The sequence below is a fragment of the Neolamprologus multifasciatus genome, chromosome 23 (assembly GCF_963576455.1).
Source record: "Neolamprologus multifasciatus chromosome 23, fNeoMul1.2, whole genome shotgun sequence".
Classification (NCBI taxonomy): Eukaryota; Metazoa; Chordata; class Actinopteri; order Cichliformes; family Cichlidae; genus Neolamprologus; species Neolamprologus multifasciatus.
The window spans coordinates 1,693,917-1,715,464 of NC_140460.1; the positions used below are offsets into that span (position 1 = coordinate 1,693,917).

The 21,548-nt window shown below is 40.5% G+C and overlaps 1 protein-coding gene across 1 annotated transcript in view; it reads left to right on the forward strand.

The window, feature by feature from the left end:
* Positions 1-21,548, forward strand: part of cacna1ea (calcium channel, voltage-dependent, R type, alpha 1E subunit a) — a 140,394-nt gene that overhangs the window by 3,206 nt on the left and 115,640 nt on the right. Inside the window, exon 3 of the mRNA XM_085151266.1 lies at positions 10,555-11,105. Within this exon, the coding sequence (XP_085007392.1) occupies positions 10,588-11,105 (518 nt within the window). The 5' untranslated portion in view covers positions 10,555-10,587. The remainder of the gene's footprint in view (positions 1-10,554; positions 11,106-21,548) is intronic.

Here is a 21,548-nt window from a genome sequence, read left to right on the forward strand (position 1 = left end):
TTCTCACTGATGGAAGGAGGTTTTGGCTCAAAATCTCACGATACTTGGCCCCATTCATTCTGTCCTTAACACGGATCAGTCGTCCTGTCCCCTTGGCAGAAAAACAGCCCCATAGCATGATGTTTCCACCCCCATGCTTCACAGTAGGTATGGTGTTCTTGGGATGCAACTCAGTATTCTTCTTCCTCCAAACACGACGAGTTGAGTTTATACCAAAAAGTTCTACTTTGGTTTCATCTGACCACATGACATTCTCCCAATCCTCTGCTGTATCATTCATGTGCTCTCTGGCAAACTTCAGACGGGCCTGGACATGCACTGGCTTCAGCAGCGGAACACGTCTGGCACTGCGGGATTTGATTCCCTGCCGTTGTAGTGTGTTACTGATGGTGACCTTTGTTACTTTGGTCCCAGCTCTCTGCAGGTCATTCACCAGGTCCCCCCGTGTGGTTCTGGGATCTTTGCTCACCGTTCTCATGATCATTTTGACCCCACGGGATGAGATCTTGCGTGGAGCCCCAGATCGAGGGAGATTATCAGTGGTCTTGTATGTCTTCCATTTTCTGATGATTGCTCCCACAGTTGATTTTTTCACACCAAGCTGCTTGCCTATTGTAGATTCACTCTTCCCAGTCTGGTGCAGGTCTACAATTCTTTTCCTGGTGTCCTTCGAAAGCTCTTTGGTCTTGGCCATGGCGGAGTTTGGAGTCTGACTGGTTGAGGCTGTGGACAGGTGTCTTTTATACAGATGATGAGGTCAAACAGGTGCCATTCATACAGGTAACGAGTGGGGGACAGAAAAGCTTCTTACAGAAGACGTTACAGGTCTGTGAGAGCCAGGGATTTTCCTTGTTTGAGGTGACCAAATACTTATTTTCCACCCTGATTTACGAATAAATTCTTTACAAATCCTACCATGTGAATTCATGGATTTTTTTTTCACATTCTGTCTCTCACAGTTGAAGTGTACCTCTGGTGCAAATTACTGACCTCTGTCATCATTTTAAGTGGGGGAACTTGCACAATCGGTGGCTGACTAAATACTTTTTTGCCCCACTGTACACCAATGTGGTTCTTCACTCTGATAAACACCAACATAAAGCCGATGTACTTTTCATTCAGATATGCCCAAATGTGACCAGTTTCCAGTAGTGAGTCCCATTTTCTCCAACAGAGACAAACAAGTGTTTCTGGCAATAAATCCATAAACTGTATTGATTTAATTTCATCCCAAAGTTCAGAGTGTTGCAGCTTGTTTATGAATCCGAGGGACGCAGATTTTTCCATGTTTAATTTATATTTTTGTTTCGAATGGCTGCACATCTTCTTCTTGTGGATCCATTTTGCAGAGGCTAAATGTCAGCAGTGTTAGCGCCGTGTGCTCTTTGTAGACAATTGTGCGCACAGCGATATTGTGCAGCAGACTGTTCCTAATAAAAGGGCAGATTATGGGATGCAAACCTTTAAAATGATTTGCAAAACATTTCAGAGTAAATTCCATCAAAGCTTTTTATCTAGTGTGCAACTGTAAACCAGCGACGCTGCAGATTCCTTTGTTTATACCAAAAGCAGCGACTTCTTTCGCTCCATACGCTGCCTGCTGCAAAATATGATTTACCTGTAACGGTGAGGCGCTATGTTTATAGCTTTCTGTGATTTTATAAGGCCTGGGGCTCTGGGTTTTCTCACGGTGGTCCCGCACAGACATAGATGACGAAGAAGTGTAATCTTTCTCCACCTCTCTGCATGGAAACATCATGAAAGATGGATATTTCCTCTTGTGATCGTTTGTTGCTTCATTAGTTCATAAATGCATTATTAAATAAAGTTGGCAGTTTTTTTAGATTCTAATATTCCAGCCTTTGCTCTGCTCCCTGAAGCCTCTGAACCTTCCAGTGATTAGAGCACAAGTGTGAAGTGTTCCTATTAGTGATCATTACTGATCTAAAGGGTCACTATTGCATAATGGTCTTTGCTAGAAGGTCATGATAGCAATAGGATCCCTCTGAGAAGCATCTTTTCATCTTCTAATGGCTCTGTGCTGTGGAATATGTGGCTTCGGTAAAAGACATAAAACATGATCTAAAAGAATATGATTTACTTTTAGAGTCTGCGTGCATATCAAAAGTCTAATCTAAAGAATAATACCGAAACGGATCCACAAATACAGTTACCCTGGGTGCTGTCAAATGTCCCTGACTCTGGTTTCCCATAATTTGATCTATTCTAACCGAGGTCATTCGGTGTTTATGGCCCAATACTTACAGAATGAAAGCATGAAACTTTAATGAACCCTGCAGGAAAACCGGGCCGTTACTATAGTAGAATAACACATCATATTGGTAGAATGAAGCAAAGAAACGTGGAATAAAAATACAATTAAACTCAATGGATGCATGAAATAAATGGCAAGTAGAGCACCGTGCAGACTCGGAGTAGTAAATATTAAATGGAGGCAGCTGAAGGACAAACATAACGGCGCAGACAGCACATGAAACAAAAGGGAATACGTGCAGGACTTGGTCAACACGAGAGCAAAAAAGATCAGAAAGGACCAGAAAGTAATGGATTTTATTTCCAATAAGTCCACAGAAGGCGCTGCATGACAAAAAGAAAAAGAAAAAACATCATTACATACCTTTCATTTTTTCCCCAAATACAGAGGAGCTGAATTAATGATGCAGAGACAACAACAGAGGCAGAGGGACGTTTCTGTGGGTGTGAGTTGAGTTGGCAAAGCACAGTGGAAAAAGTTTATCTCGTTTACATATTATCTGGCCTCCTCTGTTATTGTGGCCTCAGCTGGAAACTGTGCATTAGTTTCATAAGTTTTAAAGGCGGACAATATTCTGCCCGTCACACTGAACGTTTGCACATTTTGCTCGCTAAACTGTACCACAGCGTGTTAGCGAAAGCTGTAAATCTAATATGTAAATGTTGGCACTGCCGAATGCACTCAGTATAATTTAGTGCAATAATATGCAGTGACTGTATTTCAGATAGAGCAGCTGTTCAAAGTCTAGCTGAGACTGAGGAAATTAGACTTCTGACGCAGTACTTTCACAGTGTGCACTTTTCTGCAGCTCATACAGGATTTAAGTGTCAGAATTTGTCCGTCTTGGCAAATTTCAGCTGGTTTTTGTTCTTCTTGTGTAAATCCAATAAAATGTTTTGTTTGCACGTGAAATATTATTGCCAACTGGGCCCACTGCTGGTGGCTTTCATCTCCTTGTGGACTTTTCCTCAGGCGTTGTAGTTTTATTTAATCTCATTCCCCTTTTGTACTCTCAACGCTTCCTGTTGGAAGTTGTTCTTATTTTTTCTTATTTTGAAATTAGTTAAAGTTTGTTGTTAGTTTACTTATATTTTGGGATTTATTTACAAGTTATTTGTCGGTTAATATTTTGTTTCAATGTTTGTTTGATGTTACTTTGTTAAATTAGTCAGTAAGAGCTGTAGGGCCATTTTGTTTCTATAAATAAAGAGACTGGTATAGGACCAGCATGCACTGGGGTGGGCCTATGGTTTTTTACCAGAGCAGGAGAAGCAGCAGGAAGTAACAAAAATTGGATCTTGTTATTGCCAAACTGGATAAAATAAACCATAAAAACACAACTTTCAAGTTTGGACAGTGGACGTCTTTTGCCTGCGTACGAAATAGTATCTCAGTGCAGCAGTGGCTTGTGGACTTTTAATTGTGGGATGTTTGGTTTGTCAAACAAAAGGAATTGCCACTACACTTCCCTTAAGCTTTCTCAACACTGACGCTGAATATCCTGAACCTTAACTACCAACAAGATGGTTATTTTCAGCTGGCTGAAGTGTTGCCACTGATTTTTCCCTCAAACATGCTGCCCATTAGTTTCGGATGACATAACGCTTCCTGAAGCATGTTTGGTTTGGCCGCTTAACAGGCTGACACTCCGGCTGGGTGGAAGGATATGGTGAAATATGAGGTGCAATGAGGCAGTTGTGTCGGCTAATGGGGGCAGCAGGTGTGAGAGGGCTTCTCGCCTGCCTCAGCCTCTCCTTCACTCCTCATTATGAACCTGGAAACACCTGGCTTTCCAGCAAAGACCGTAAAAACTGTTTGGCCCCTGTAACAAGTTCATTCAGTTTTAGTGAAATGTGATGGACCGAGCAGTGAAGGAAACTTAGGCACAGGTTAAAGTTTTTATTTAACCCAAAAAACATAATTGGTTAAATCATGCAAAAAGAATCAAAATCTTGGGCCCATAAAAGAGGTCAAAATAACAAAACTCAAAGTTGACAACACTACTGATAACTCAAACTGACCTAACTTAACGAGACAAAGGGGAAACTTAAATAGTGGCTGATCAGCCCACAAAAACAGGAGAAGGGGTAAAACACACAAAACCTAACTAAACCTAACATAATGAACTCCAATTCCCCCCCATGGTCCCGACTTATGGTATGAACCAATTTGCAGTCTTCCTTTAAAGCTGGCTCCGCCCCTTTTCCACCTCTTGGCTCCTTAATCAAGGGACTGGAACAGCTGCAACTGAGGTAACTCAGAAAACAAAAGATTAATCACACATAACAGTGTAAACTAAAATGTGCGCACTTATTTTAGAATGCAGTGTTATGTGGATATGTGAATTAACTCTAAACCAAAACCAGTTATTTATTGTCCTGTAATCTAATTCCTATATTTAAAGACAGACATGTGAATGCAATGTTACTTATAAGCCTCTACACTAACATGGTGGGTGTTATCACTGTGTGGCTGTAAGTGCAGCCATCACATGAAAACTAACATTTTTTTATTTTTTTTAATCTGACGCTAAGTGACCAAGAAGTCATGAAAGGCTGTGAACAACACATTAGCTGTTCATGAAAAAAAATCTGATTATGGGAGTGAAAGCTCAGAGTACAGCCGGTCGACGGCCACCTTTTAAAAGCTAATTTGAAGAATTATATGAACACAATCAACTTTCCTGGCTGTAAGGTTTTGATAATTGTGAGGGGGAGCCACAGTGCAGCGGAGCCTTGATGTTTAAGTATGAATTGCAGTGTAGGTGTTTTCTAAAGCTTTGTGGTCTTTGCCTGTCTTTGGGTTGGTGGCATTTTTCTGTAACAATGGTCCTAATAATGGTTACATTACAGAGCTGGCTTACATAAACGTTTCTTACAAGTCCAGCCTGTTTTTTGTTTTTCCCCCTGATGATATAAAAGCAGGGAAAATTTGATGGGTGGAAACAAATGAATCCCTCTTAATTTTATTTCTGTCATCAATCTTCATTCTGACTTTTTATGACAGCTTTAAATGGCAGGGTGACCTTTTAGGAGCCATTTGGCTCGACCTCGAGCAGCCGATTAGCTTAGATTAACATAAAACTGGATTCAAGCAGCTAAGCTAACTATCCAAACATCACAAAGCCTCTTCCTATGAATATCTGTAAGCAACAATGGGAAAACATGAATTAATAATCAATTAATTAATCAAAGTGGAATAACTTGTGTACCTTAGAAAGCCCAGGGTAGCCATTACCCCCTGGTGGGCTGTGGAGGTACTGCAGACACTCAGTAATAACAGAAATTCAGTTTAAATTCATAACTGTGCAGCTACATATTAATGCATTTATTCATATAAACAATCAGTTCAAACTAGTAATAGGAGGTGGTTAATTTGTGATTACTGCTCTTGTTTTGAAGTTTGTGTCATAGTGACGCGTGGGTCACATTTCCTGTATCACTTTACATAAGTAGTATTAACAATTTACAGCCAACAGCCTGTGTTGTTGATGTTTGGGTTTTTTAAACAAACATTTAGATTTTTTATTCTCTTTTTTGATTAGAGTAAACATTTCAGATCGTGTGGGCCCCGTGGGATTTTTAATTATTTTTTTTTACGTGGGATCTACTCCGAGTCTTCAGAATTCCTGAATTTGTGAATGACTGCTGTGCGGATACTTGGAAGTGTACTTGTTTCTTTAAAAAAGAAAAAAGAAAAAAAAGACCATTAACATCCTAATAAGACACTGATGGGTATTGATTAAACGTATATCAATATCAAAATATACCTTTAAAATAGATCACATGTGTTGAACTGCAGGCGTCGAGGGCCGGTGTCCTGCAGGTTTTAAACGTGTCCTTGATCCAACACAGCTGATTCAAATGGCTAAATAACCTCCTCAACATGTCTTGAAGTTCTCCAGAAGCCTGGTAATGACCTGATCATTTGATTCAGGTGTGTTGACCCAGTGTGAGCTCTAAAACCTGCAGGACACCGGCCTCGAGGCCTGGAGTTCGACACCCCTGAAATAAAACAACGTGGTATCAGCCTGTTCATGTGACTCTTCACAGTATAAGACTTATTTCTCCAGTTTTTGTTCAATACATTTAAATCCAACTCAAACTATTTTAGAGGAGTGCAAAGTCACTAAGGGGATTATTTAGGGTGTCCTACTCATATCTGTATTTTTTATTGATGTTTTAAAATCTCATTGTATCTGTGTTGTATCTTGTAAAAGCAGATGGTTGGCGCCCATAAAAAAGTCACAGATAGACACATATGGTGTAAATGGCCTTTCCCTCACTGAGCAGTAGATAAGCACTCACTGTTTGCTGATAAGACCTGGATTGACTTAAGGTATTTTTGTGCTTTGGAAATGTAAAGTCAATGTTTATTGTCATATATTTCTTGCCATCATCATTTCTGTGTGAAGTTATAGCTCTCACCTTTTGGGAGCTGCTGTTTTGCACTCTAGTATAAAGTAAATTTATATTTAAAAAAACCTTTTTTGATGTCTTGTAAGTGTTTTTAGATTTTATTTGATTATGAGCGACCACAAAAACAGTGCAAGTTTTTGTTTTGTTGCATTTTCTTATTAATGTTGCTGTGAAACGTCACAGAGTATCATGCTCAGTTCTAATTGTCTCAGTGCGAGCATCTGCATAAATGATCTTGCTGTGTGGGCAATCCTGTTCAACCAGTGTGAAAACATAATTTGCTAAATGGATTCTGTAACCAGCAGATCAATGACAGTTCTCCTGCCATATCTAAGACCTCTCCCTACCTGGAACTACACAATGGACAATAGTCTGCATAAGCAACTTCATATATTTGTGTATATACATCATGTAATTTGGCTAAGATGGGATGACTTTGCACTAACTGCTTTCTTTCTGTTTTCTTTCTTTCTGCATCAAAGGCTCCGTTTATATTTATTAAGCACTTTACCTTCGTTCCCATCAGTTTCACCGTTTCAGAGCTCCAGCTTTGCTATTATACATCATTAACTCCACAAGGAGCAGAAAATTGAAGATGTTAGATGTTACAAGCACCGTGAGTCAGAAACTATAAAAAAGCCTGACTGTGTGCTTTAAAAAGAAAAGCTGTTAATGTGTGCTAAAGGCATTGATTGATAATTGATAGGTCTTGCCAATCAATAAAGACCTGCAGAAATTTGATTTGATTCTGAAACAGCACTTCCTTTCTGTTGTGTGTTTTTACAGAGAGACTGAGAGAGGAGGATGAGCAGCAACATTGTAACTGTTATAACTGTAACGTGACATTTAATGTGACATGTCATCAGCTCTTCTTTTGATTATGTTGCCAGATCAAAGCACTTTTGATCATCGGGAGTCGTTGCGTTTTGCGTTGCAATAAGTTGCACTAGATTTCATCCTGTTCAACAAATAGTCTCGGTTCAGATCCACAGCTCTGTTGAAGCCCAAGTTTTCCACAGAAGAGCTTAAGTGCCTCTTCAGTTTGCTTGGCAACATTAACAAACTCCCTGCCACAGATTGCTTGGGCACCCCTGGTCTGGCTGAAGCCACAACACATTTGACCTCAGCAGACAGTGTTGACTTGTGGTCTGCTGCCACACCAAAATACGGTGCTGTGTAAAAGTCTTGACTCACCTGGAAAGTATCTGATGGCAGTGGGTTTTTTTTAGGATGACAGTGATCCCAAACACACTGTCATGGATTGGCCTCCCCAGAGCACGTGGATCTCAACATTACTGAAGCAGCATTTTTAAAAGGTAGCCAATGTTCAAAGAGCTTTGAATGTCCTTCAGGAAGCCCGGGGAACTGTTGCTGAAGACAAGAAAGCTGCTTTCATAGAGTTCATGCAATGCTGAAGAAGAAAGGTGGTCATACCAAACACTGACTTTCAGGCTCCTTAGAATATTTTAAACTCTGTTTTTTATTTTCCTTATTTACTGTATTTCCATGTATGTTTGCACATTAATATAAATCGCTGCTCCTTAACTGCTTACTTAACACTTTTGCACAGTATAATATAAGCCAGAAGTCAGGTGTGTCATGCATTTGATTTACATTTGGTACACACAGCACCTGCCATCACTCATGTCAAGCATAGCTCGTTATATTTAGATGCACACAGCACAACTATAGATTAAGCCCACGTTGTTTTTACCAGAGTTTCTCATTTCTCTACTGGGTGTTTTGCAGTGCTGGTTACTTGTGGTTCACACTACACATGAAATTGATGCTTTCTTCCCCCCTCTCTGTTAGAAAGTGTCCCCAAAATAAAGAAAATCTATCTATCATTATAATATATAATGTTTGGGTAACACATGGTCCCAAAGACTCCATACCTGGAAAAGAAAGATGTAAACCAAGTTTTTCTTTTAATGATTCATTCACTTTGGTTGATTAATTTAATATTTACCAATTTTGGGACAGCAAATAGAGTTGTAAACATCAGTACTTTATTCCCTTTTAAAGTTGATTAATATATAAGCTAAAAGTGGAATAATGACAAACAATATCTGACAAATTTCCTCCAAAGGGAAACATCTGGCTCTTACTACAATTTCCCAAAGGGGACACAAAGGAGAGCAGTAAAGTGGGATTTAAAATAAAATAAATTTAGCTAAAAGACTGTAAGAGAGAGAGTATATTGTTAGACTTTGTAACAGTGCAGCTAAACAGCATTTGCTGACCCACTTCCATTATCTCTTGCTGAGTGGAGACAGTCATCTTTGCCTCAGGAAAAGATAAAAGTTCAATGCTTAGTTTGTTGTATGTTTTGACACATTTCACTTCATGTAACTATATTTTCATTCAGTTTGTGACAACTTTTCATATGTGGAGGCGTTAGTGGGGACCTCTTAAGGAGGTGTAGATTCGTAGCGGAAGTCGTCATCAAATCAAGCCGGCCTAGCAATGTTCAGGTGTTGACCTCAGGCTAATGAATGAGTAAGAATACTGAGGCAGGCTGAACACAGCATAGTTCCTCTTCCCTCTTATCAGCTACACTATGCTCGTTTTACTGAGCAGCAGCTTCACCACACAGTTATTTAGAAGCTTTCCTCTCAGCGGGGCTGTAAAACCAGCGATCGATCATTTGCCAAACTGAGGTGGTGAGGGCTCCAGCGTGAGCTGCAGTAACACAGAGGCTGCGTGATGTACAAGTGAGATGTGCAAGTGCATGACAGGAGAGGATGGGTTGATAAAACTTCTCTCCCTCAGTTTTTTCTTCTTAATTGCACAATTAAACACAGCCCTGGCAGCATTAGATTACCATTTGTTTCAAAGTCTGTATTATTACAGCTTCTCTAATTGCTTCTGACACTTGGAGGATTGCTGATATTTTAAGTCAGCTAAGGACACTGAGAGCTATTTACCTCAGGAGGTTAGCTGAACAAATGCGTAGTTCTACAGTAGCCGGATGTCTTCAGGCTTTTTTACTTGTATTGCCACCCAAACAGCGAGTGCCTGTGTTTCCAGTGGATAGAGGGTAGACGCACAAAGTCTGTTTCAAGAGCATAAACAAAGCCTCCCTTTGTGTCTTTGTTTGACAAAAAATGTTCATATTGTGTGATAGATTCAGCTTTAAAAATACAGTTTTATTCAGAACACATTATACTGTTTATGATCTAACTGTGGATGAATATTGGAAGTAGACGACGTTAACAGTATGAGGATACTGAGCAGCCAAACGATAGAGCAGCGGTCTCCAACCTTTTTTGCCCCACGGACCGGTTTATGCCCGACAATATTTTCACGGACCGGCCTTTAAGGTGTCGCGGATAAATACAACAAAATTAAACTAGTACCGGTACCGAAAAAAAGAAAAATTATTCCTAACACACGTGAAAAGACCCAGGAAAACCGAGTAAACTATAAAAACGATAACAAAATAACGCTGAAAAATGATAAAAACCCTGAAAACCACACATTTCACACCTGAGCCTCAACTCTCGCGGCCCGGCACCAAACGACTCACGGACCGGTACCGGTCCGAGGCCCAGGGACCACTGGGATAGACTACTGATACTGGAAAGAGCTCCCAAACCTCAGCTTACAGGTTTCCTATCTACATTCAAGTCATGTCCTCATATATCACGAGAAGCCTAATAAGGATAGATATTCAAAAATGAAACTTTTTAATCACATTTGTATTTGCTTTCATCTGTAATTAGTGTTTCCATTGCCATTTCAGCTGAATATGAGATGCAGACATCTGTTTGATGGTGTCTTTGATATCAGTGATGACTGTGTTCCTTTTCTACGTCTCTAACATCTCCTTTCCTGCATTCCTTCTCCTCTCTGTTGCAGCACTATGCTGAGATCCCGAGGCGCTTCCCCACCATGCTGGAAATGGGCTCCTGTTCGGTTAGCTCTCAGTCTCTGACAGGGAACCACAATGCTAGAAGCCCAGGAGGGCCTGACTATCCAGTGGGTGGTTTGGCTGTGGGGGCAATGTGTGGTAGCAGCACCCCCCGGCACCACATCATCCGCCCATCCCCAGCGGACTGCGAGAGCTGGCAGAAGCATCGCGCAGGACTGGGTGGAGGGTCAAAGCTGTATCCTGAATCGCACTCCCTCCTGGAGCCCGAAAGCCTCTCAACCAGCTATGACACCCTCCACCTCTCACACGTGTCGGGCCACGCTCCTCCTTTACACCCGAACCGTCTCGGTCTCACCCTTGATGTGGTTTCCACTTTTGATGTTGGAGTCGGGATGCTCGGGGTGGATGGAGATATGGCAGTCAGTCCTAATGTGATCAAGAGACGTCGGGGTGGACTGATTGAGCAGAGAGACATTGTTAAAGCCCACCAAGCTCATAAGATTCAGAGCACACCTCAGGCGCGACGCAAGGAGTGGGAGTAAGTATAAGGCTGATGATAAGTACACGCTCTTAGATCCCTTTATCTTACCTGCTAAATTACCATGAAGTTGAACATAAACTTATTAAACTTATTTTCTCCCAATACTGTTCTTCAGAAATCCAGTGCTCTAAAATCCAGAACTCGCATCTGCCTGCAGTTCCTATAAAAGACCACAACCCTTTTTAAAAACACCATTAAAAATAGCTACACACATGTTTTGATATGTTCTAGTACCATTACTATGTTGTGGTGTTCCAGCTGGTTTACTTACCTTTGTTGGGACAAAATCCAATCCCCAGAAGATTAGTGGCTGGGTTTCAAAAGTCAGAGAAGCTATAAAGCAGAAACAGATTTAGTGTACTGTAAATTGCAGTTTCTCTTCTTTGCTTTGTAGACTGTGGCACAGCAGGTGTTTATTTATCATTCTGTAAACAGACATGTCAGTCCTCCGGGGACCAAATTTTATTTTGACAGAGCGGGCAAATCTGCTGCAATACTAGCAAAACCAATTCAGTGTTCAGCTTTGTCGGGGCCGCTATTTATTTTTGTTTGTCATTAGAAAGAGTATTCAGCTCAGGTCAGGAGTGTGAAACCACATCTCTTATTTAAATGTATAAAACAAATATACAGTAAATGTTACAGAGCCAGTAGCCTGAGGATTAATAATAATAATAATAATAATAATAATAATAAACTTTATTTATAAAGCACACTTAAAAACCAAGGGTATGCCAAGGTGCTTAACAAGTAAGATAGAGAATAGGAGGAGGATAATAGAAATAGGACCAAAACAAGTACTAAGTATGCAAGCAGCTGTCACTGATACCTAGGAAAGCAACAGGTACAGAGCAAACAAGAATTTAAATGAGCATAAAAGTGCATGATATAAAATCATAAAAGAAATATTAACTAGAGGGAAAGGCAAGATTGAATAAGTGGGTTTTTAGTCGTGATTTTAACAGTGCAATGGAATCAGATGCGCGGAGGTCGAGAGGAAGGTTATTCCACAGTACCGGGGCAGCCAGAGCAAACGCACGGTCACCCCGGGACTTCAGCCGAGATCTGGGTTGGGTCAGAAGTAGTTGAGTGGCGGATCTGAGTGTTCTAGCAGGAGTCTGTGATTTGAGAAGTTCACAAGATCAAAGCTCACATCAGTCTCAGCAAAAGTATATTCACAACTAGTGACTCTGTCATGTTTTTCTCTAAAGGGAACACTCACTGAAAAACTTTTTTTTCCATTCATAGCATCAAACACACACTTGCAAATCAGTCAAGAAATATTTTAGAAAAAAAATACTCTTGCACTTATACGAGAGTTTCATGTTTTTATACAGACAACAGTCACTTAGCTTAATATTAGGACTGGAAACCAATCTGCATAAAGCAACAAAATTCACTTAGTGCCACATTTACAGCTCGATTGTTCTCCGCTGTGGTCCCAGACATGGACAGCTGGAGATGGTCGAGTTCCTGTTGTACTTCTTTGAAGTCTGTACTGCCATTACTGTAACGTAAATTCTCTTGTGGTTAAAGAAAAAAACCTAAACAGGCAGACATGCTGCATCCGCACAGATCGTCGAGCTGACTGTCTGATGGTGAAATTGACATCACTTGGACCACTCAGCAGTTAACATTTTGCTAAGCTAGCTAGCTTAGCAATTAGCTAAGCTAGCTAGTTTTGCTAGCTTAGCAATTAGCTAGTTTTGCTAGCTTAGCTAATTGCTAAGCTAGCTAGCTAATGGCAATGACTTTGTATTGAGCAAACACAACCCAGGCCCTGCCCACATATGCATGAGTATTTTGTTATAAGTCACACTTTGGCCTTTTGTCCAAACATAAATGCTTTTTGTTTTTTGGCCACTGAAACTAGAAAATCTTCTTTGAGGGTGAATAGTTTCCTTGTTTACATGGGTTCAGGGCCTTTTTTTTTTTTTTTTTTTACCCTAGATTGTGCTCCGTGTTCTTTTGTAGACTTTTGATTGACCAACAGTTTCACACATTTAGGGTTGCTTTGGCATGTTCTTGACATATTTTTTTTCTTTTTCTTTGTCACATTTTCTTGGTGACAGAAATATTTTTGTATATAAAAATGCCCATGTCTGTGTAAATGTATCGTAAGAATAGATTCAGCCTCATCTAGCAAATCATTTTTATGTCACTTTTGCACATCTTGCGATTGTTTCCTGTTTGAGTTAAAGCGAGTCTTTCATATGCGAAGGTCAAGTAAATACTTTTCATACAAACTATATTTTTGACTGCATGATGTCTGCGAGTATGTGTGTACTCATTCACATGTTCGTACCACGTGCACGTGTGTGCATATATTTAATGGTTTCCTGCCCTGCAGCGCTGTGGAATTTGTAGCTGATTATATCAGTGATGCCCCCCTCGGTTTCTCTGCTGAAGCTGAGGCTTCACCTCTAGTGGCGTTGGCACCCTCTGTGCCTCCCCTCATATCCTCTTCACCGCAGGTACAGGATGCCACGTCTTAACCTGAGCTACTGTATATCTTTAGCTAAAGAGATGAAGGACTGTGGAGAGTGACAGCACATAGTGGGAGGACAGATGGAACAGAGATGACGTACACTGAATGCAGGATAAGTGTGAGTGGGAAAGAGACTAACGTGAATCAGTTAGAGGAGCAGTTTTCATTGAGAACTTTTCCTGCTTTAATTTGCATTTGATATTTAAATCCATGTGACAGTAGTGTGGAAGTGGGTGATACCCATTCAAACCAGGCCTGTGGAGGTGCTCGGCCATGGACTAGATTACTATTCACCGCCCTGCCTAGTATAATTATTACAACACTACATAACAGATCTATAGTTGTGCTGCTGAGGGGACAATGACCAGAGTGAGTCAGGAATCATTACAACCATAAACATCCACCTCTCAGAGCCACTTAGCAGCAAACCCTCAGTTACCTGACATGGAGGATGGAAAATGAGATGATGCACCTGAGCCCACCTGCACACCTGCTTTTGTTTTTCAAAGCAAATTAGTCTGATTTCAGACCAAGCTGCAGCCGCATCTCATGAAAAAAGCTAAATTCATCATTAGTGCCATGCTGTATAAACTCTACAGTATCTTTAAGTCATTATAGTTAATGAGGCCATGCATTTGTTTTGTTTTACTTTCTACTTTTATTTCAAATTAGTTTATATGGAATCTTATTTCCCCACTGGAAAAAACAGTTTTTCCTTTAATAACCATTAATACCTAGAAAATCTGAGACATCGATTTTTTTAATGGCCTAAACAAGCTTCTGTAAACTATGTAATGTAGGATGGACACGCTGAAACATCTCTGTGGTGTCAACTTGAATCCATACGTTCAGTTAACATTTCAAAAAGGAAAAACAATGCCAATAAGTCTGCTGTGGACTTTCACAAATACATTCATTCTCACAATCTGTATCAGATTTGGCCCTTAACAATAGAACAATATACAGTATTGTAGTCTCATTGTGATTCATTTGATGGGCATGTTTATGCTCCACAGGGGGAAAGAAACTCTATAGTGTAGACCAGCAGTCACTGGACTGTTTCCTCTGAACGCTTTGTTCTGTGAAAAATAATGAGCTACTGATTTTGTCTTTTGGCATTTTTATGTAATTCCTGTGGGAAACCTATGAAATATTAGCTTGTCACACACAGCTTAGTTGAAAGACAGGTTGAAACAACAAACACTTGATACCATGCTTTGTACAGGAAGCAATTAAGCATCCAAGACTAATAACGTGTCTTTTAATCAGGAGTGGACTGTGTTTGTGTGTTTGTGTGTGTCTTTGCAGGTGCGTGTGTGTGTTGCATTTCAAGCATAGCGGTCAGGATATTAACATCCGTTCGGAAGCGCTTAATGAAATAGCAGTGTTTGGAGTCGGCATTAACTTGATGCTGATGACAGTGATCAGCTGGAATCAGTCTGGCGGTAGGAGGCTGGTCACCAACAGAGGAAAGCACCAAATATGTTTCTGGTCCTGCTTGACTTTCGTGTTGATTTGTGTCTGAGTACGTGTGAATGAAATGAGTAATGGGTGAAATTGTAAAATCAGTGACTCTATACAAAATATGCACGCGTTTCCATATTTCCGGTTTCTGCTTCACCCGCTGCAACAGGCCGGCCCAAACAGACTCATCGACTATGTGTTGTGTTTTTAAGAAGACAAGGAGTCTCTGATTGATTGTCGCCACTTTATTTCTTGAATGGAAACAACGGTGTTGTATCAGTGCAAAGGGCTCGCCACACACCACTCCGCACAGCACACTACGGCAGAACATCCCACATTAGAAAGGTATAGTAATCATCCACAACTATTTTCAGTTGCAGATGATAAAGGATTCAGAAAGTTTATTCATGCAGGTTATATGACAGAGAATGTGCATCTTCTTTTTGTTTTCATATTTTAATTTATATTTAATTGTGTTGTGGTTTGCAGTGTTTTTTATTGTTTCACTTTAAATTTGTAAAAGGAAAAAGCTGAAAATTTAAATAGTTAAAAATTGAAATGTGAATAGTTGATTTTTGTATTATATGATTTATTTATTACATTTTATGTGGAGTGAATAAATAAAAGTATCTTTACGGTGGCCCCTAGAGACAAAGCACGTACAAACTTCAAAACACGTAAAAACTCAGAAGCACATAAAAACTCAAAACACGTACAAAACACAACAGAAGTGCTCCAGGATGCTAGGGGGCAGTGTTGAGCTTTTGTTACCTAGTGGCTACACAAGCCAGCAAGTACCAACGACTGGATTTGGTGTGTGGTAGTAACAGGTAAATGAACATTTGTTTTTTAAATTATTTAAATATATAAGAATGCTTGTGTATAAATACACAAACAATACACATATGCTTTCGTGCTTTCAATTGTGTAATTTAAGTGATCTAGGTAGCTCTGTTTTGGAAGTTCAGTTCATGCTAGAAATGTGTTTTGGAGTTTGTACGTGCTTTGTCTCTAGGGGCCCCCATAAATATTTATATATAAACATATATAAATAAAACCACTTTTTTACATTAGTAATTCATTTTCTGCATAATTTTATATTGTTGTTAATAATAAATTAATTAAAGCAACAAAACAACCTGAAGAGCTGGTTCGGAGCCGAAAAAAAAGAGCCGGAAATCCCATCACTAGCAATTACTGCAGTCAGCCTCACCTAACCGGCCACACCGATAGGGGGCGGGTTTCTCCATTACGCTGACATTTGTGGCAAGTGAAATAATACCACAGAAACACTGTTACATTAGCAACTCACAAACAGTATAAAAGGTGGATGCACTGTTAAGTTGGGTTCTGAAGTCAGCGTTTTCACCATCGCCATCTTAAGGCTTCAAAAAACTGGAAGCGACGAGAGGAGCGGTTCAGACTGTAAAACTGTTTGTTAAGTGGTGAATGACTTTTCAGTCTCAGTTCATTAGCCAATAAGTACATACAGCCAATAAACCTCTACTTTGACCCATAGAACGACCAGGACTTATAAAATAGTGTTTACTATATGACCAGGAGTGTTTTTGCAATTACAGCTATCGCCATCTGGTGGCCTTCAGATATATTGCAGGTTTAAGGTACTTCCACATTGGTGTCACTTTTCACATCTGTCCAAGTTTTATAGTGTCTGTTGAGGTTTTGCATACATGTTACCACGTGGACGTTAAATTGGGCCTGTGACAGTCAGTGTTACACTCTTAACTTTTTCTACTGCTTGACTAGTTTTTTATTTTTGTTTTTTTTCCTACAGGCCTACCAAAAAGGTCAGTGAACAGCTACATTTTTATCCCATGAGAATTAACTTCCAATCCTCAAGTGGCCATTAGAGGAGCAACACTTCTGGCGCTGCCATGTTGGCTTTGTTTTTTAGGATATTATGATGTTTATTCCTGTGGCCGAGCATTAACTGGCTGTTTTAATTTTTGTCTATTTTTCACACATTATACAAAAGCTCGAGTGCACTATTACAGTATTCAGTGTCATTGCACAGTAGGCCATGTTTTGACGATGGCATTTAGATGCCCTCTGCCGAGGTCCCAGGATATACTCATGGCTTTTTTAAAAAGGGCTTGTGATTATATTCCTTTCAACATTAGGCAATTCTTTCTAGAAGAAGAGAAGTTTATAGGCCTAAAAACTGGGAGGATTACGGCATAAAATTGGGAAGCACTTGTTTGAATATTCAGCGCCTCTATTCTTAAATATATACTTTCCATGGATGTAAAATTGCACATTTGCTGTATTTGAATAAAAGTACAAAATTATACTATGAAATCCAGCAAGTGTGGGAAAAATGTTCTTCGTTGTTTTCCAGCACTGATCAAGACAAAAGCTCATTAGCAGACAGCAGCGGCATTAGGTGCTGCAGACAAAATCCTAATTTCCGGAGCAATCTTATCGAAGTGAAGAGAGAAACAGTAAAAGAAGAGCTGCTGGCTGAGTGGGAATGGTGGTTAATTTAAATGCTGCAAGCCACAGATTCGAGGCAGTTAGAGCTGTTAAACTAATGGCAGCATATGTTGAATCCATGACTCATTAAGCTGAACTTGGAAATGGAAGCTGAACAGACTTCTGAAAGAATGGCATGACGAGCTACCGTAAGCACAAACTCAGTATACAAGTGACAACACTGCCTTTAGCATATTCTTGAAAGTCTGCGTAATTATCTTTGAAATGTTTATTGTATGCGGATTCCAGGTGTAACCCTAAAAACTGTTTCTTGAATTGCTTTGATTTGAATTTTTCTGGTTCTGGTATCACACCTGCATCTGGGTTTGCTCTGTTTCTTCTGCTCTGAACTCTTCTGTCTAAGAGTTCTGCCAGCCCATATTTATGGTAAATGGATGCAGGATTAATGAGAATTAAGTGTCTGAGTGCAGGCAGGATACAAGAGGAGTGTTCAGTACACCAGTAAATACCGAAGCTTCATCACGGTGCTGGAGATTTCAAAAACGGGTTAATTGCGTGTTTATTTTCTCCCCTTCAGAGCAATATAAATGGTAAATGGCCTGTATTTATATAGCGCTTTACTAGTCCCTAAGGACCCCAAAGCGCTTTACATATCCAGTCATCCACACATTCACACACTGGTGATGGCAGCTACATTGTAGCCACAGCCACCCTGGGGCGCACTGACAGAGGCGAGGCTGCCAGACACTGGCGCCACCGGGCCCTCTGACCACCACCAGTAGGCAACGGGTGAAGTGTCTTGCCCAAGGACACAATGACCGAGACTGTTCAAGCCGGGGCTCGAACCGGCAACCTTCCGATTACAAGGCGAACTCCCAACTCTTGAGCCACGATCGCTTGTGTTCTTGTGTCACTTGTGTTCTTGTGTCACTGTTTTCATAGAAACCACTGGTTAAAGAAGGCGTGTTGAGAAATTGCACTGTTTTATTTATTGACTTGGCACAGAGTTCATGTTGTGAGTTGGAACAAGCCACAGAGTATTCATTAAAACATTTTCAAAATGGAAGCTTTCCAAAAAAATCATTAGCAGTAAAACTCACAAAAACATTGAGTCCAGAGAAAGCAGAAGGTACAGCACACTCCTCTGGTTGCTCAGCTCGGTTTCACTTTTGCTTTTCAGAGAATATACTGCAACAGTTACTGAGCTGAATCAGTCATACCGCCCAAACTATTTACTGATCTGCCTTCACACACATATGAACCTGAGTGGCATCTTATTCTTAACCCATTAGGTTTAATTTTATATCAGCCCACGGTTGTAGCTATAACAGAGTGTGTTTAGGGGGATGTCTTGATGAATTCTCAATCATCCAGGAAAATAAATCTCCAAAAGTTGATTCTGTTCATCTGGACATAGCGTTTTGTGGGAGAAACGTTTCGTCACTCATCCAGGTGACTTCTTCAGTCTCAGCTGACTGCAGGTTTCAATCTTATAAACAGTACATTTGCATAATGACTGAAACCAGCCCACTGAAGGAACAATGGGCTGTGATTGCAGCCATTCCCCAACTCTCTGTGATTGGTACTCATGGCTATTGATCAGTGGTCTTTGATCAGTGGGTTTTGGTCAGTGGTTGTTGATCAATGGTCATGAGAATTTACATAATTATGATGAAGGTGACCTCCCAGCCCATTGTTCCTTCAGTGGGCTGGTTTCAGTCATTATGCAAATGTACTGTTTATAAGATTGAAACCTGCAGCTGAGACTGAAGACGTCACCTGGATGATGACGAAATGTTTCTCCCAGAAAACGCTACGTCCACATGAACAGAATCAACTTTTGGAGATTTAGGGGGATGTTTCACTGTCCTTCCACAAGTGAATTTGTGAGGTCAGACACTGATGTTGGATGAAAAGGCGGCTCGCAGTCTCCACTTGAATTCATCCGGGTGGTGTTCTGAGTTTTTCTACACCACACTTGTCCAGTCAGTCATGTTGGAGCAGAAAGGAATCATCCTGAAACTGTTCCCACAAATTTGGGAGTATGAAATCATCCAAAATATCGTGATCTGCTGAAGCATTAAGAGTTCCTTTTACCGGACTTAAGAGGCCAAGTGCAGATCTTAAGAAACAGCCCCCCACCATAATCCCACCCACCGAACTACACTTGACACAATGCAGTCAGACATGTAACGCTCTCCTGGCAACTGTCAAACTCAGACTCGTCCTTCAGATTTCCAGACGGAGAAGCGTGACTCGTCACTCCAGAGAACACACCGCAGCTCTAGAGTCCAGCATGGCTTCACCACTGCAATGCACTGAAGCTTTGCGTTGCTCTTGGTGATGTAAGGCTTGGATGTAGCTGCAGAAACCCATTTCATTAAGCTCTCTATGGCCTGTTCTGGAGCTAATCTGAAGGCCACATGAAGTTTGGATGTCTATACGCCCCACCGAGCCTGCTGAGATTTTACGTGGCCTACCACTTTGTGGCTGAGTCATTCCCAGTCGCTTCCACTTTATTATTATAACACCACTAAGCGTTGACTGGAATATTTAGTAGCGAGAAAACACTTGCAGACTTCTCACAAATGATTTCATGACACGAGTTATTGTCTCTGTAATATGATTCTTTGTTATTCTGCTGACCACACGCATTAAAAGATCAGCACCCCGAAGACTTATCGAGGGACGTCAATTCAAGAGTTCATGCAATACTTCACGGTGCTTCGCATCCAGCCGTGGTGGTAGCAGACGAGGACACGAGTGCATCAATGTCGCTTTGCATTTGTGTGTGACCGCATGTGGTTTCCTGCACAGGCCTGTGTTTCTTGTACCTGTTGTTAGTATTCCTGCAGAAATGTTTACAAGATTGGATAAATTGTGTGATATTTATTTCCCATGATTACACTCTGCCATTAAGCGAGCATGTAATTCCATCCCCCACAGATGAAGGGGAAAAATTGCCTGTTTACAGAAGTGTCTGGTTCTTCACACACTGGGCACAACTTATTTATTCGTACAGCCACTTTAAGAAGAAAGAGCTTATTAGGTCTTGTGGTTGAGTTTTTTAATTGTAGAGTGTAAGACCCATATTTCATAAATTTTAGCCATGCTAGTTGGAATAGCTCGTGGTGTAACAGTGTTGATTTGTTAGAAGTGAAATATCTCACTTCTGGTATCACTTCTTATGCATATCCATGTCTATTGACATGGATATGCATAAGATTTTCTGCCATTCATCACTGCAAAGGCTGCCTGATTTCTTAGTGTGTTTGCCTCTTGCATTAACAGAAGGTTCACATTTCTGGGCTGGAGTTAAATGCCTCAGTAAATCTTTGATAGATTGCCGTGAAATTTGGCTCAGACATTTATGTGATCCTCAGGATGAACTGTAATTGCTTTGGTGGATCTTTCATTTTCATCCAGTCATCATCAGGTAAAAAATTGCAATGCAATATAATAAATTGGTCTGTAACCCAGATCAACAAAACGAATGAAATCAGCAGCTCTAGTTGAATTTCCTTTTAATCTTAATGCACCACTGTGCAAAGAACAAGTATAGCATGACTTTTATCAGCCATGTTAGAGTCAAGAATGAAGCTGTAAACGTTATTAATAAATGATAAAAGTAGTCAGTACACTGCTCCTGTCAAGACACAGGTCCAACATGTCGATAAATCCATTGGATGCTGCAGGAAGTTGAGGTCACAAGAAGGAGTATTGGAGGCAGAAGAATACTGGAAGGTCTTCGACGGTTGCTTGGTCCTTGAAAACTACGCCACAGAGAGGTGGACCAAGTGCAATACTGAAGGCAGGAGAGAGCTGTTGTGATGCAGAGTAAAAGGGAAACCAAGCACACCATTGTTTTTCTTGTGACATTACCAATAAGTTTGATGTGTCACATGACCCTCTTCCTATTGAAAAAACAAAAGTTGTATCCAAGATGGCCGACTTCTAAATGGCCACCATGGTCACCACCCATCTTGAGGAGTTTTCCCCCTCACATATACTAATGTGCCACAAACAGGACTTTAATA